This window comes from Schistocerca americana, chromosome 1 (genome assembly GCF_021461395.2).
Source record: "Schistocerca americana isolate TAMUIC-IGC-003095 chromosome 1, iqSchAmer2.1, whole genome shotgun sequence".
Taxonomy (NCBI): domain Eukaryota; kingdom Metazoa; phylum Arthropoda; class Insecta; order Orthoptera; family Acrididae; genus Schistocerca; species Schistocerca americana.
The window spans coordinates 1235252675-1235268447 of NC_060119.1; the positions used below are offsets into that span (position 1 = coordinate 1235252675).

The following is a 15773-nucleotide window of genomic DNA, read 5'->3' on the forward strand; positions in this document are numbered from 1 at the left end:
TGCCGACCGCAGCGCCGTATTCTGCCTGTTTACATATCTCTCTATTTGAATACGCATGCCTGTACCAGTTTCTTTGGCGTTTCGACGTACAAACATGTAATACACTTCAAACCAGTTTGATGTTTGCGGCATATCGCACTTGTAATTTTCATGCCTATTAGTGTTGATTGAGCCGACATACACCGTTACATCTTGCCTCAAAATCACCTGTTGTACTACGATTAATCCTTGTTGTCATTTGATAAATTTTCCAAAAATACTACGTTAAAACGTACCCGACTGGATAGCCGCGCACGTTAGTACGGCGCTGGCGAGATTTGGGAGCGCGCTGGTCCCGGATCGCACCCACCTGCCGATGTTAAGGACAAGAGCTGGTGTGCCGGCCACCCTGAATACTGTTTTCAGGCGGCCTCCCAGATCCGACTGGGTGAATACCCATTTCCCACCTCAGTTGCACGGTTTGTTAATTATTTAGAAAACTTTCATACACTGTCATACGGGGCAAGAGCGGACGCAACAGGTGGGGTACACAAGTTCCGTCCCGGTAGGAATGAAGTGGTGACAGGAAGAGCATCTGGCTACCCTCTACCGCTAACACAGCCCCGACCCCGTGAAGTTGCGAGATAAGGCCTGGGAAAGAAGAAATAAGAAGGAGTTACATTAAAACCACTGTTTATTCAATGATCTGTAAGTGCGCCAGTATGCAAAACGTGGGCATGGTAGGTGTAGCTCAGTAATGATGGGGGGCGGCGAGTACGTTACTTCACTGGTTTAAAGTTTTGATGCCGTCTTTAATCACGTGAGCCTGGCAACTAATTTGGTGGTCAGCCAGAAAACGAAGGGAAACATACTGGCCTTAGTTTCCAGTCTACACGGCCACATTCCGGTCCAGCCCACTGAAAGAAAAGTGTTTTCCCATTTCTTTGCGGGATCAGGACTATGACTTCAGTAAAAGTTTAAAGTTCCAATCAAGATTTAATTTAATTAAAGTTCCTCACAAACAACACTTAAAATTGCGTTATGTTCAATTGAAAACAAGTCTTTCTAATCTAACAACACCTTTAGCAGTTCAGAGGCGACCTCTACCGTAACTTACTACCAGATTGTTTTTCACTCTGACTAACATCACTCAATTGAAAGTTCGCAATAGATGTTCAAAAATTAACGCTCGCCATAAAAGTGGAAATAAATTCACCACTTGCCACGAGGAATTGAATTTCAAATGGACGGCACACTAACAGTTATTTTGCCGAATTTCAAACGATCCAGGACGCTGTACAGTCCTCGCGAGTTCACTATCCGTTTTCACTGCCAAATACGCGCTTGTCACAGCTCGGCTCTGACGTCATCCGAGGCATAGCGCGACCAGACGTTTAACTGGCGTGGACCTCACAGTGTCTGAGAGTGAAGTGAACCTTCCTTCTGCTTCAGGGGCTGTATTTATAATGTGCCGGCGTGGACTGCCGAGAAATCATCTGTTGTCTCTGTCCATTTGCATACGGCGGCAGTCTACAAACGACCGCTATCTCGGGCACATAATCTTTAATAATATAGTTACCAACTACTTCAGAAACTTCTTAATTTTTGCTAGTATGCAGATAAGCAGTTTGAAAGCACGTAGAAAGTTTCACCTCGCTAGAATGAAAACTTTGCTTAATAGAATTTATTTAGTGGAACTAACGGTAGATTGTTACCTCTTAACCATACCTTTGCTAAGACTTATATCAGTTGCTATTTATGTTACAAGTCTTAAACTTGGTGTAGCTCTATTATCTGATATATTTGATTATCTCGTTTAACTAATTTCCTCTATCATTAAAATTTCAAGTACTTAATCTACAACACTTAGGTACATTTTAGTTACAAAATTAGTTTTTATTTAATTACTCAAAAACTATAAGAGGTAGGTTGACGTGGACTCTCTGTTATTATTTTTGGGGTGTACTGAAGCATAAAACAAATTTTCAAGTTTCTAAGTCCATTATTTAGCGCCTCTGATTTTTCCGAAAAACGTGGATTGTGGCGTTAATTTTTGTTTTATGGTTTTGGAAACCAGCATATCTTATTTATAACTTGTAACTGCACGTTCTGACCAAATTCTGGCTTCCTAGCGTCATTATTTAGCGCCTCTGATTTTTCTCTTAAAACGGCCTTTTTCCGTAAACTATTAAGTTTAGAACATCAAGACTTGGTATTTGGACCATTATTACACTAAACTGTAATTTAGCAATGTTTTAAACATAAATTTTGATTTTTAATTTCATACTAAATTGTGGTACAATACTTGTGCGCTACATGCAGACGCGTGACGGTGACGTGGCGCTACTAGCAGTGAACTGGGGTAAGTCCCGGCGCACTCGCTCGCATCTGTATCTCACACGTGATACAGCGCTCGGTTTGCTTCAATATGCTTGGTACTTTGTATAATTGTGTGCGGCTTTATCCCACACACAACTTATGTTATTTATCGGGTAAAGAAGCTGTATTACAAGACCGAGTACTTAATCTCTCTTCTAGGCGCTCAGTCCGGAACTGCGCGACTGCTACGGTCGCAGGTTCGAATCCTGCCTCGGGCATGGATGTGTGTGATGTCCTTAGGTTAGTTAGGTTTAAGTAGTTCTAAGTTCTAGGGGACTGATGACCACAGATGTTAAGTCCCATAGTGCTCAGAGCCATTTACTTAATCTCTCGTAACACGCATTAGTAATACTTGTAACGACTCGTAGTCCAAGGTTCCATAACAGCCCGTTGTAATTACGAAGAATGTTCATTAAGTTACGCAGCTCTTCTTTTTGCCGAAAGCAGGTTTATCCTAATAGATCATATTATTCCTCAGTTCTTTGGTTGTAAAACCCTACATTTCAAAGTAATTTCCGTTCAATGTGACGGCCTTACACCATCTTACTGCGAGGGCCTCTATATCCGCATGGTATCACTGTACTGGTCATCATCGGAACCAATGTCTCGCTGCGTTAATTACCTTCCCATCATTCACGTACTGCTTCGCGCCAAGTGCATTCTTCTATTGGGCAGACACTTGTAAGTCGGAAGGTGCGAGATCCAGACTGCGGGGTGGATGAGGAAGAACAGTCCAACGAAATTTCGTGAGCTCCTCTCCGGTACACAGACTGGGGTTGCCACGGAGAAGGAGAAGTTGGTTTGCATTTTTGTAGCGACGAACACGCTGATGATGTTTCTTCAGTTTCCTGAGGCTAGCACAATCCACTTCGCAGTTGGTCGTTGTACCATGAAGGAGGACACCGAACAGAATAACTCCTCCAGAATCCCAGAAAACCGTCGCTATGACATTACCTGCCGATGGTACTGCTTTGTACTTTTCTTCACGTGGTGCAGCGCCACTCCATGGTTTGCCGTTTTGTTTCCTCTTCGAAGTGATGAAGCCACGTGGCATGTTCGACAAAAAAAGTCACGATCAGATTCGTAACGAGCAAGCAACTCCACACATATTCCAGAATGAGATTTTTACTCTGCAGTGGAGTGTGCGCTGATATGAAACTTCCTGGCAGATTAAAACTGTGTGCCCGACCGAGACTCGAACTCGGGACCTTTGCCTTTCGCGGGCAAGTGCTCTAACATCTGAGCTACCGAAGCACGACTCACGACCGGTCCTCACAGCTGTACTTCTGCCAGTACCTCGTCTCCTACCTTCCAAACTTTACAGAAGCTCTCCTGCGAACCTTGCAGAACTAGCACTCCTGAAAGAAAGGATATTGCGGAGATATCCCCCAGGCTGTAGCTAAGCCATGTCTCCGCAATATCATTTCTTTCAGGAGTGCTAGTTCTGCAAGGTTTGCAGGAGAGCTTCTGTAAAGTTTGGAAGGTTGGAGACGAGATACTGGCAGAAGTAAGGCTGTGAGGACCGGCCGTGAGTCGTGCTTCGGTAGCTCAGATGGTAGAGCACTTGCGCGCGAAAGGCAAAGGTCCCGCGTTCGAGTCTCGGTCGGGCACAGAGTTTTAATCTGCCACGAAGTACCACACATATTGTCCTTCGTCGCTCCTTATAGTATTGTGTTAGACGTCGAGTAACCTAGCGGGCATACACATGTGGGTAACCGGACTGGTGGACGAGTGTTTCAGCACTAAGTACAGAGAGATTCAATTGTGCAGCGAAGTGTTTGATCGTGATCTGCCGATCACAACAAATAAGAGTGCCCGCATAGTCCAGCATTACAGGACTCAGAGCTGTGAGCGGCCGGTTGGCACACGGGAGACAGGGCAGGTTTTGCACGGACTTGTTACGATGATGACAGACGCACTGCCCAACGAGTCACCGGGCTTTCGTTCACTGCCAAGTCCCTGTAGATATTCTGCAATCGCCTATGAATTTCTGCGATATTCTGGTTTCCCTCGAAGAGAAATTCAATGACAGCTCTCGGCTTGGGATGCACCTCTCCAGACGCCATTTTGAAGGTCACATACAGCGCCACCAACTATCGGCACTTCATCAAACTATAGGTGCTGAAGCTGGAATATTCCATGACGTCCCAAAACAAATTCCGCATGTTTTTCAACCGAAACTGGCCGATAAAAAGAGTGTTGCTTCACTTATTGAACAACTCTCGTACAATAGTCAAACAACTTAGCGGTCGCGCGGTTCCAGACTGTAGCGCCTAGAACCACTCGGCCACTCCGGCCTCCTGCCTGCTCACACGACAGACAACAGACTGAAAGAAATCGTTTCAATTGAGTAGATGACCGTTACTGCAAATTTGTAGTCATTGTAAAGTAAATAGAGTTAATATCTCTTCGCCATATTGTCCGTAGCTCGTGGTCTCGCGGTCGCGTTCTCGCTTCCCGAGCACGGGGGCCCAGGTTCGATTCCCGGCGGAGTCAGGGATTTTCACCTACCTCGAGATGACTGGGTGTTTGTGTTGTCCTCATCATTTCATCATCATTCATGCAAGTGGCAAGATTGGACTGAGAAAACGTTGGGAATTTGTACAGGTGCAGTTGAGCGCCGCACAATCCAAACATCATCACACCATCATCTTCGCCATATTTGCCGAAGTGAGTAACTTCGTGCTCACAATACGTAGCTATAGATATATGAACAAGCTGAATGTAAGGTATTTTACGTTCTGTAGAAATAATCAGTCATATCCTTTGTATGTCCATCCTTCTGATTGGAAGCTTGAGCGACTTCGGCAGTTCACTTATGTAGTAAAATAGAACACCTATAGCCGTCCTTAGGATGTTATTTATTATACAGCTGCCATTTTCGGTCTTCAGAACAACATCTTCAGATCTTAATAGACACTGAGTGAGCTACCGGGTACCTCTGGTTGTACACACAATTCATTAGTGGCCAACATCTATGAACTGTTTTCTTTTTCTTTTTAAATTTATTTGACTTCAGTACAGTAGACAGACCATAGATGCAGTAAATTACAGAAAGTCTACATGACTAGTTTCGGTGAAGCTCAGTAATAAATATCGAATGTAACAAGTATGAAATAAGTCTGCTGTTACTTATGAGAACCTGAAATATAAGTAACACCAAGCCACAACACATTCGTCACAGGTTACTATGAAATTATTATGTTAAATTAAACCTCGTTATGCAATAGTTGCAAAGAAGCAACATCATTGCAATTGCTCGAACAGTCCAAGGTATACTGCCGGTTCATAGTGTCCAACGGGCACAATATTTCGGCGATCAGACATGTCGCCATCGTCAGGTGCGCTGACGAACTGAGCTCCTGAGGGCGGGCGGCCCATTTAAATCCCCTCCCCCGGTGGGCCGCTCTCTTCGCCGTCCGCGCCCGCGCGCCGGCAGTCGCGAAGACGTGGGCGTCGGAATCTGTCGTAGCGTCGATGTGCTTGCTACGTCCGCCCTGGTCGCCAGTTCGTACTTCCGACATGTCTGATCGCCGAAATATTGTGCCTGTTGGACACTATGAATCGGCGGTATACCCGTGGACTGTTCGAATAACAAATACGCCGGGAGAAACTGAAGAATCACATCATTGCAAATGGTCGCTGTGAAGCCTTTATCTGTACAGAACATTAAAATCTTAACGTCGTCTATATTCTATAGGATCGGCGTTGTCCAACTACTTCCATAAAGAACCTGACAAATAAAAATTCTGTCTCCTTAATCTTAGCAACCCTGCTGTTACTCTGAAACATACATCGCTCAGGTATGAGATGGAACCGTTAAGTGAAGTATCAGAACGCACCTTTATGAAGTTAATGAAGTGACAGCATCGATGCACGAATGATGTGTATTATTGTCTGTATATATGGTCTCCAAACCAAATAGATAACTCTGAGGCGAAAATCTCCACATCTCAACGTCTTAAAGTTGAAAATATATGGTTTGTCGTGAACGCAGCACTCAATATCACTATGCCCAAGAAACAACTGTTTTTCTTGGACGACACATGATGCGGTCGAGATTAATACATAATTAATCAACACGATGGATACAGCATTCACTAGCACAGTTGTTTCTTGGTTTCTTGCGGTTAGGTTGTTACTTATATTTCAGGTTCTCATAATTAATAGCACACTTGTTTCATAGTTGTAACTTTTGATAATGGTGAATGAGCTTCACCGAAACTAGCCATGTAAACTTTCTGTAATTTACTGCGACTACGGTTTCACTTTTTTATTGAGGTCAAATAAATTTGAAAAAACTTACATTCAGTCGCGCTCTTAAGACAGTCATCTCTGATTACATCTATGGACTGGTTTTCGCAAACTACCTGTAACAACGATGTTGTGTCTCCAACCACCAACTATGAACTGACTAGCTGATGGTTGGAGATACAATATCATTGTTACAGGTAGTCTGTGAAAAACAGTTCACAGGTGTTGGCCACTGATGAATCGTGTATACGATTGGTGTCAACCCCCTCAGTGTCATGAAGTTTGGTTGTTCACTGAGTCAAGATACTCTTTCTGAACATTCACTTTAACTCTTTCCTAGAAAATCTTCGATAGCCAGCCGACGAAGAAAGTAATTGGTTTCATCAAAACATCAAAGAGGTGGGAAAATAGTATCATGCCCGCTCATATGCGTATATAGTGAGCGACTACTATCGTTCGCTTCACCGAGATATACAACATGAAATTCATCAGAGAGAAAGTTATATTCGATGCCTTAAGGAAAGTCTCAAGCCAATAGACACACAAGTCTTATATAATGAAGAGGTTGGTTGGTTGGTTGGTTGGTTTTGAGGAAGGAGACCAGACAGCGAGGTCATCGGTCTCATCGGGTTAGGGGAGGACGGGGAAGGAAGTCGGCCGTGCCCTTTGAAAGGAACCATCCCGGCATTTGCCTGGAGCGAGTTATGGAAATCACAGAAAACCTAAATCAGGATGGCCGGACGCGGGATTGAACCGTCGTCCTCCCGAATGCGAGTGCAGTGTCTAACCACTGCGCCACCTCGCTCGGTAATGAAGAGGTGTTTTCATGTTTATACTTCAATAAAACCTTTCTCAAAGTTGAAAACAACTATTCATTCCAGGTACATGATTTCTAATTTTCCGTATTGTAACGAAATCACACTGTGGAAAAACTTAACGAGATAGAAAAGGAAAAATGTCAGATATGGATTTAGTGGACAACAAAACCATAGGACTAAGCTGTTACTTAATTAACATAAAGTAAATATATTTTTTCACTGCCTTATATAATTACTCTAGGTTGCAGATCTGATTATGTTTGGATCAATACAAGGAACTTCACGTTTAAGTAACAGAGCTTCAGTCTTTTCAAAATCAATTAGTTGGTGAAGAGAGCAACGTGGTTGAGCAGCTTTCATAGCGATTCACTCTCGGAAGTTAAGAAAGATAGTGTTATATTCTTATGGAATAAATAGAATCTACAACAGTCCGCCAGAGGCTTCTATATAATTTCAGTCATCAATATACGTCAGTATCTCGGCTAACAAAACTGTCAGTCAGCTTCCTTTAAGTGGTAACCCGCAAATGAATCTGGAAAATCTGACAAACTGCACTTACCTGATATCTTTTTTTTGCCACCAGTGCTGTTTCTGAGAGGCTTTCACAATGTCAACACAATTTACGAAATATTTGAAATGGTTCTACCTTCGAACACGGCTGGCAGAAATACACACAGAAAGCTTTCTGTAAACTGATGCATGTGTGATCTGCTCCATCCTAAATTCTCTTTTTTAAAATGCCTATAATTATTATGAGTTGTTTTTTAAATCCGGCTTTGATCACAGTTTCAAAAACACCTGTCCGTTGCCTCCTTTAATGAGACAATAAACAGCATCAGAGCTTTCACAAGATTCGCTTTTATTAATTGCATTCGGCCTACGCACGAGTGTCCGGTTTGCTATGGCGTTTGTCAGACACATCGCGTGGCAAGCGCGTCCATGGCTTCCATTTATAAACCTGATACAGAAGCGACGCGCCTGCATGTAGATGAAAGTGAAGGCTCCGAATTTTTCACATTAGTGAAGTTATTCTAAAAAATCAGGAATTATTATACACTTTTACGGAGAGAACTTTAATATAAATTTATTGGCACAATTGTGACGTCAAAAAAGAAACCGAGCTTAATGTTGCAGTCAATGGCCACGCAAGAACAATAGACAATGTGTTTGTTATACCGAGTCAACTATGCTTACAACATTTCTCAAAATTAAAAAAAAAAACATTTCGCATTGCAGACTTCTTCAGGGATTTGACCATGAACTGTCTTAATCACAATTTGTATCTTTGATCGGTTCCTATTGTGATAAGTCTTTTTACACATACAGAGAGAATTTAATTCATGGAATGATAATATCGTTAGATGGTACTTGAAAACTTAAAACTAGTTACTGACAGTCATACAGATGCACCAGCGTCTGCTAGAATGGATCACGTTTTCATGTCACCGCTTTTAATCGTGACACATAATCGACAGGTAAGAAAACTTCCTTCAACCATTCACAAATGTTGAAAAAAGGAACAAAAATTTGTTTGATGATGACGTAGTACAGATAGTGTTACAGATTTCAGCAGGGAGCGAATATACAGCGAGATCTTCAGATGTGGTGGGTCAGATTGCTGTACACACCGGTACCCCTAATACCCAGTATCACGTCCTCTTGCATTGATGCATGCCTGTATTCGTCGTAGCATGCTATCCACAAGTTCATCAAGGCACTGATGGTCCAGATTGTACCAACCTCAACGGCGATTCGGCGTAGATGCGTCAGAGTGGTTGGTGGTCACCTCGTCCATAAACAGTCCTTTTAAATCTATGCCAGGCATGTTCGATAGGCTTCATGTCTGGAGAACATGCTGTCCACTCTAGTCAAGCGATGCAGTTATCAAGAAGGAAGTCATTCACAAGATGTGCACGATAGGGGCGCGAATTGTCGTTCGAAGACGAATGCCTTGCCAATATGCTGAAGATATGGTTGCACTATCGGTCGGAGGATGGCATTCACGTATCCTACAGCCGTTACGGCGCCTTCCATACCCACCAGCGGCGTACGTCGGCCCCACATTATGCCACCCCAAAATGTCAGGAAACCTCCACCTTGCTGCACTCGCTGTACAGTGTTTCTAAGGCGTTCAGCCTGACCGGCTTGCCTCCAAACACGTGTCCGACGATTGGCTGGTTGAAGGCATATGCGACACTCATCGGTGAAGAGAACGTGATGCCAATCCTGAGCGGTCCATGCGGCATGTTGTTGCGCCCATCTGTACTGCGCTGCATGGTGTCGTGGTTGCAAAGATGGACCTCGCCATGGACGTTTGGAGTGAACTTGTGCATTATTCAGCCTATTGCCACAGTTTGAGTCGTAACACGACGCCCTGTGGCTGCACGAAAAGCATCATTCAACATGATGGCGTTGCTGTCAGTGTTTCTTCGAGCCATAATCCGTAGGTAGCGGTCATCCACTACAGTAGTAGCCCTTGGGTAGTCTGAACGAGGCATGCGGTTTACAGTTCCTGTCTCTCTGCTTCTCCTCCGTGCCCGAACAACATCGCTTTGGTTCACTGCGAGACGCCTGGACACTTTCCTTGTTGAGAGCCCTTCGTGGCACAAAGTAACAAAGCGAGCGCGATCGAACCGCGAAATTGACCGTCTAGGCATTGCTGAACTACAGACAACACGAGCCGTGTACCTCCTTGCTGGTGGAATGACTGGAACTGATCGGCTGTCGGACCCCCTCCATCTAATAGGCGCTGCTCATGCCTGGTTGTTTACGTCTTTGGGCGGGTTTAGTGACATCTCTGAACAGTCAAAGGGACTGCGTCTGTGATACAATATCCACAGTCAACGTCTATCTTCAGGAGTTCTGGGAACCGGGCTGATGCAAAACATTTTTTTGATGTGCCTTTTATGTATCAATTTTAATGGCTCTGATATTGGTGTTCCCGCGTCGTGAGATGATAAAATTGTTTTGGTGATTAAGACGTGTTTTGCCATTAAGCGCCAGTGTGGTCACAGTTATCCTTAGTGGCTTCTCTCTAAAGTGATGATGACCGGTTACGACTGAAACTGCTTGCATAAATAAAGTGGTTGTCATAACATTACATCATATCGTTCAATATGTCCTCAAGAGACACTAGGTAATGCATTATAGAAGGCTGTATACATGAAAGAGAACTGGAGACTCTGGAAGTGTTCAAATAAACTACATAATGATGAGACAGAGGTTTAGCAACCAGATTTTAAACTGTTAGACATTTCCAGAGGTAGATTTGGACTTCGACCCTAATTTTTGGGTTACGAATTGCAGACTAAAACTGAAGAAATTGCGAAAAGATGGGAAGTCAAGACCGTGGAATCTGTATATACTGAAAGAACCAGAAATTATTGAGAGTTCCAGAGCGAGCATTAAGCAACGTTTGACTGAAACAAGGAAAAGGAACACAGTAGAAAAGGAATGGGATTACATAGGACATAATGAATTTAATTGACGAAGATAAAAAAATGCAGCAAATGAAGCACGCAAAAGGGTATGTAGACGAATAAAAAATGAAGTTGACAGACAGTGTAAAATGGATAAGCAGACAAATGGTTGAGGATAAGTGCAAGCCTGTAGAAGCAAATTCAAGAAAAATATCAACGACCTTCTCGACAGGCCGTGAAGACCCAAGGGAGGTCTACCGGCCGCCGTGTCATCCTCTGCTTGGGGGCGCCGTGTGGATACGCTACAGATACGCATGTGGTCAGCAGACCGCTCTCCCAGGCGTTTTGCAGATTTTCCAGATCGTGGACCCGCTGTTACTGGTCAAGTAGCTTCTCAACCGGCAATCACAACGACGAGTACACACCGTAACAGGCTTCCCACCAAGTAAAAACCCTTGGCGGTATCGGGAATCGTTGATCGTTGAGAACTTCACTTAGCTTTTTACTGCTTAGGGGCAGCCAGTCTTCTAACTCGACACACTGAGCTACCGTGCCGGCATCACTGAGCTACACAGGCACAATAAAGAAATATATATCGGATTTATATATCTGAAATAAACTTGAGGAAGACGTAACAGATAGAGAAGAAGTAGGTGAAGATGAGATATGATACAGCGAGAATAATTTGACAGAGTATTGAAAGACCTAAGTAGAAACGAAGGCTCTGCAGTAGATGACATTCATATAGAATTACTGAGATCCTTTGGAGAGGAAGCCTTAGAAGTATCCCACCTGGTGTGCAAGATGTAAGATACGGGTGAAATACCCACAGATTATGCAATAATTCTGATTCCAAAAAAAGGCAGACGTTAAAGGATATGATAACTACCGAACCAGGAGTTGACTAAGTTATACTTGCAAAATACATGAATTACTTACTGAAGAGTGGAAAAAAACGTGTAAATGCCGACCTCGGAGAAGATCGGTAGTGGTTCAGAGAAATTTAGGAATACCTGAAGCCATGTTGAACCTTCGATTTATGCTAGAAGACAGACTGAAAAAAGGCAGACCAACGGCTACAGCAGTTTTAGATTTAGAGAAAGGTTCTGACAATGTTGACTGGAATACACTCTTTCAAATTCCGAAGTTAGCAGGGGTAAAATAGACGGCGCGGGAAACTAGAAATCAGGCAGCTATTGCAGCAGTAAAAAGGCTTGAAAAGGAAGCTGTGATTGAGACAGTCTTGTAGCTAACCGTCGATGTTTATCGATTTATACATTGAGCAAACAGTTAAGGAAACCTAGGAGAAACCTATAACGGGAATTTTTAGAGGCAGCAAAGGACCTGAAAGAACCGTTGACCGAAATGGACAGTGACTCGAAATATGGTTGTACGACGAAAGAGGTTGTAGGATGAACGTATACAAAGGTAAAACAAAGTAGCAGATGAGATTTCCTATTTGGGCAGAAAAATGACTGATGAAGACCGAAGCAGAGAGGATATAAAATACACACCGAAAATTGCAAGACAAACATTTCTAAAAAAAAAAAAGAAAGAAAGAAAGAAAGAAATTTCTTAATATATGTATAAAAGACCGTGCGTTTGATTGTTTGTAATTCATAATAATCTACTGTTTTATTGGGATCTTGATAAAATTTTGCGCACTTTATTTTCAACACAAGAGGAAGATCAGTGTGTGATGAAGCAAGCTGAGATAATTTTAATTACCCTTTTGTTTTGCTGTCTGCCTCCTTAAATACATTTTTTCATGTTTAACTAGTTACCATTAACATATGTGAATATAATCTGCATTTTCATAAAAGAGAAAGATTGGCCCTTAGATTTAAAGAATATAACACCAGATCTAATTTTTTGCCTAGTTTTATGTATTTAATTGATTTTCCAATTTATTTTGACTATTCCTAGTTAGTATCCTTTATTATAGGACGAAATAAGTAATTTTTTCGTAACGTTAATTCTATTGTTGACATATAAACAAATATAAATTCTATACTAATTATAAACATTTAGAAGACGAAATACTAGTAATCTTAAAGTATCTATTTGGCTCTAGTCGGAAACATGTTAGCAAAACCAGTCCTTCATTAACTTCAAAGTAATTAACAGTTTTGTCCAAAGTATTGTTTGCGTACTTATTCCTGTTAATTTCATCATTTAAAGAAATAATTCAGCCTAAATCTTGTAGTGGAAGAAACTGTTAGAAAGAACCTTCATCAGACACCCCTCCACTTGTTGCAGGCGTGTGCCGCGGGCAGCTGGGCGTGCAGGCGCCGGTGCTGGTGCAGGAGCCGCCTGCTCAGCTGCGCTTCTCCAACTCCACAGGAGCGCAGCTCAGCTGCGCCGCAAGAGGCAGCCCGCTGCCAGATGTCATCTGGCTGCATTCGGATGGCTCACCGGTGACTGCAGTACATGGACTCAGGTCAGCTCCAACTCACTTGCCCAGAAGTCATTTGACTCATCTTTTTTCCTCAACTATATTAATTCATTTGTATCTATTCTGCGACGCGCACTTCAGAATCATGTTATAAGCTGCCACATTGCCACACGCCTTGAATAAAATCTTAGGACTCAATCTCTCGGTCCTAAACAGTGGAGAAGATCCTCTGTCATTAGATGCCCGAAGCCCATTAGTGCCCTGCTTCTGGAACTATCAGACAACTTGGTCCTGAAATTGTTGAAGACATTCACAAGTTACACGATAATCATAAAAACTGATGTGGTTTTCCTGTATGACGAATGTCACCAAACCCTTAGAGCAGTGGTGCAATTGTATGTTGAAAGATATTCTGCTTTAAAACATCACACTTAAAAATGTTACTGCATGTGCGAAGTATAAAATACTCTGACAAAAGCAGCAGCAAGTGATAAGAACTGAGGTAAATAAACAATCCAAGACGCCTTGAATGTGCGAGTGGGATCAGGCAAAGAAATATTCTGCTAACACTACACTCCATCAAACTGCATTCCTCCCAAAATTTGCTCAATTGACAGCTTCATGGCAATACCTTTCACATTGATTACAGTTCTCCGAGTGATATATACGGAAACGGAAAAGTGATGCGACGTTTCTATGCAATATATTGTTTTCGAGTGAGATATCTCTCAGAAATTCTTCACAGTATGTATTGCGTCCTGCTCACATGTCTTATTCAAGGTGCCCGGGAAGGTGTTTTCTCGGATCGCTAGACAAGAATTCAAGCAAATCGTATTAATGTAGTAATTACAGTAAGTTAAATTGACAAAACTCTGCGTATTCACAAAGGTGTGTCGCAAGCAAATGGCGGAAACCGAATAACCTATGTCCTTCGGTATAAACAATTTCATTTCAAGCAAAACAATACAGTTCATAAGTCACTTCTGTAGCGTTTGTATGACGGCTGATCTTCCACTCCAGCCGCGGTTAGGCGGCGCGGCGCTTATATTCTCTTCGTGTGAAGACCGTTCCTGTCTTGGTGTCGTAGTAGACAGGGGTTCGCCAGCGTACTTTTGGCTGAAGTCGTCTCACAGCCATCTCTGCCCTTCCGTCATTGATCGTCGAGCCGGCGCTTGTCGTAACGCCGGAGCAGTAAGCACTATTGGTCACTCGAAAATCTATGCTGTCTAAAACAAGTAGCTAAACAAAAACATTGGTCTGTCAGTATGTGGCATGTTTTGTTCTACTGATGAGATTCTAAATAGCCACAAGTATCTATTATTCCTAACTGATATATTGCCGCAGATATTGGAGAAAATCCCTCTATAGTTACTGTGATCTATATGGTACCAATATGACGTATGTCCCATCTTTCCAGCAAGAGTGACTACATATCTTAACAGAAAATTCGGAAATCGTTACATCGGTCATCCGGAAAACCTAGATCCAGACGAAACACAACAGTATTTTTATCAAAGGAGAAAATTAATACCAGAGGTCTACAAGGAAAGACTGCCAACCTCAAGATATGAAATGCCATATAACAGGAGTCTGTGCTACGATTAAACCAAGGTGAAATTCAATATACAGTGTTGACTATCTGCAAACGCTGTATAGCACGTATTAATGTTCAAGGTCAACAATTTGAGCCCATAATGAACACACGAAACGTACCTGTACTACTCGTTATAGGAGGGAAGACCATTGCAGTACCTCGTTTTTTTTAAGAAGAGACAGTTTTATGTGGCAGTGCTATGTTGTCACTACTGGACCAAATTCCACACATGTTACGTCATTAAAGTTTTCTTGGAACGCTTCACTTTCATGGGAAAACGTATACCCTTCCGTTAAAAAAGTGGATGCCATACTGCGTCAGTTGTAAATGTTAAAATCACTTGCGTGCGGGACAAGTAGCGCCACGTAGTCCGGCATAGCTGTACAACAACATTCTGATTGAATTTCAGGTGACCTGCCTTGGCTGTTCATCCCGTCTACTTTATATAGGATGTTACAACTGGAATAAATGGAACAAAACCACTCGTGAATTGAAAAGGAGCTTTATCGTTATCTGTCCCACAATTAAATCAAAATCTTAAAAGTATCGCCCATTGTTTCCTAACCCATTAATCGCCGACCATCCAATACCGCATTGTACAGGGTGATTCAAAAAGAATACCACAACATTAGGAATTTAAAACTCTGCAACGACAAAAGGCAGAGCTAAGCACTATCTGTCGGCGAATTAAGGGAGCTATAAAGTTTCATTTAGTTGTACATTTGTTCGCTTGAGGCGCTGTTGACTAGGCGTCAGCGTCAGTTGATGCTAAGATGGCGACCGCTCAACAGAAAGCTTTTTGTGTTATTGAGTACGGCAGAAGTGAATCGACGACAGTTGTTCAGCGTGCAAGTATGGTGTTAAACCTCCTGCTAGGTGGTGTATTAAACGTTGGTATAAACAGTTTACAGAGAATGGGTGTTTGTGCAAAGGGA

At 42.6% G+C, this 15773-nt stretch overlaps 1 protein-coding gene across 1 annotated transcript in view; it reads left to right on the forward strand.

Moving 5' to 3' along the window:
• Nucleotides 1-2295: 2295 nt before the first annotated feature.
• The window catches only part of LOC124598405 (Down syndrome cell adhesion molecule-like protein Dscam2), a 701156-nt gene continuing 687678 nt past the window's right edge, over nucleotides 2296-15773 (forward strand). Inside the window, exons 1-2 of the mRNA XM_047135998.1 lie at nucleotides 2296-2341; nucleotides 13109-13289. Of these exons, the coding sequence (XP_046991954.1) occupies nucleotides 2296-2341; nucleotides 13109-13289 (227 nt within the window). The remainder of the gene's footprint in view (nucleotides 2342-13108; nucleotides 13290-15773) is intronic.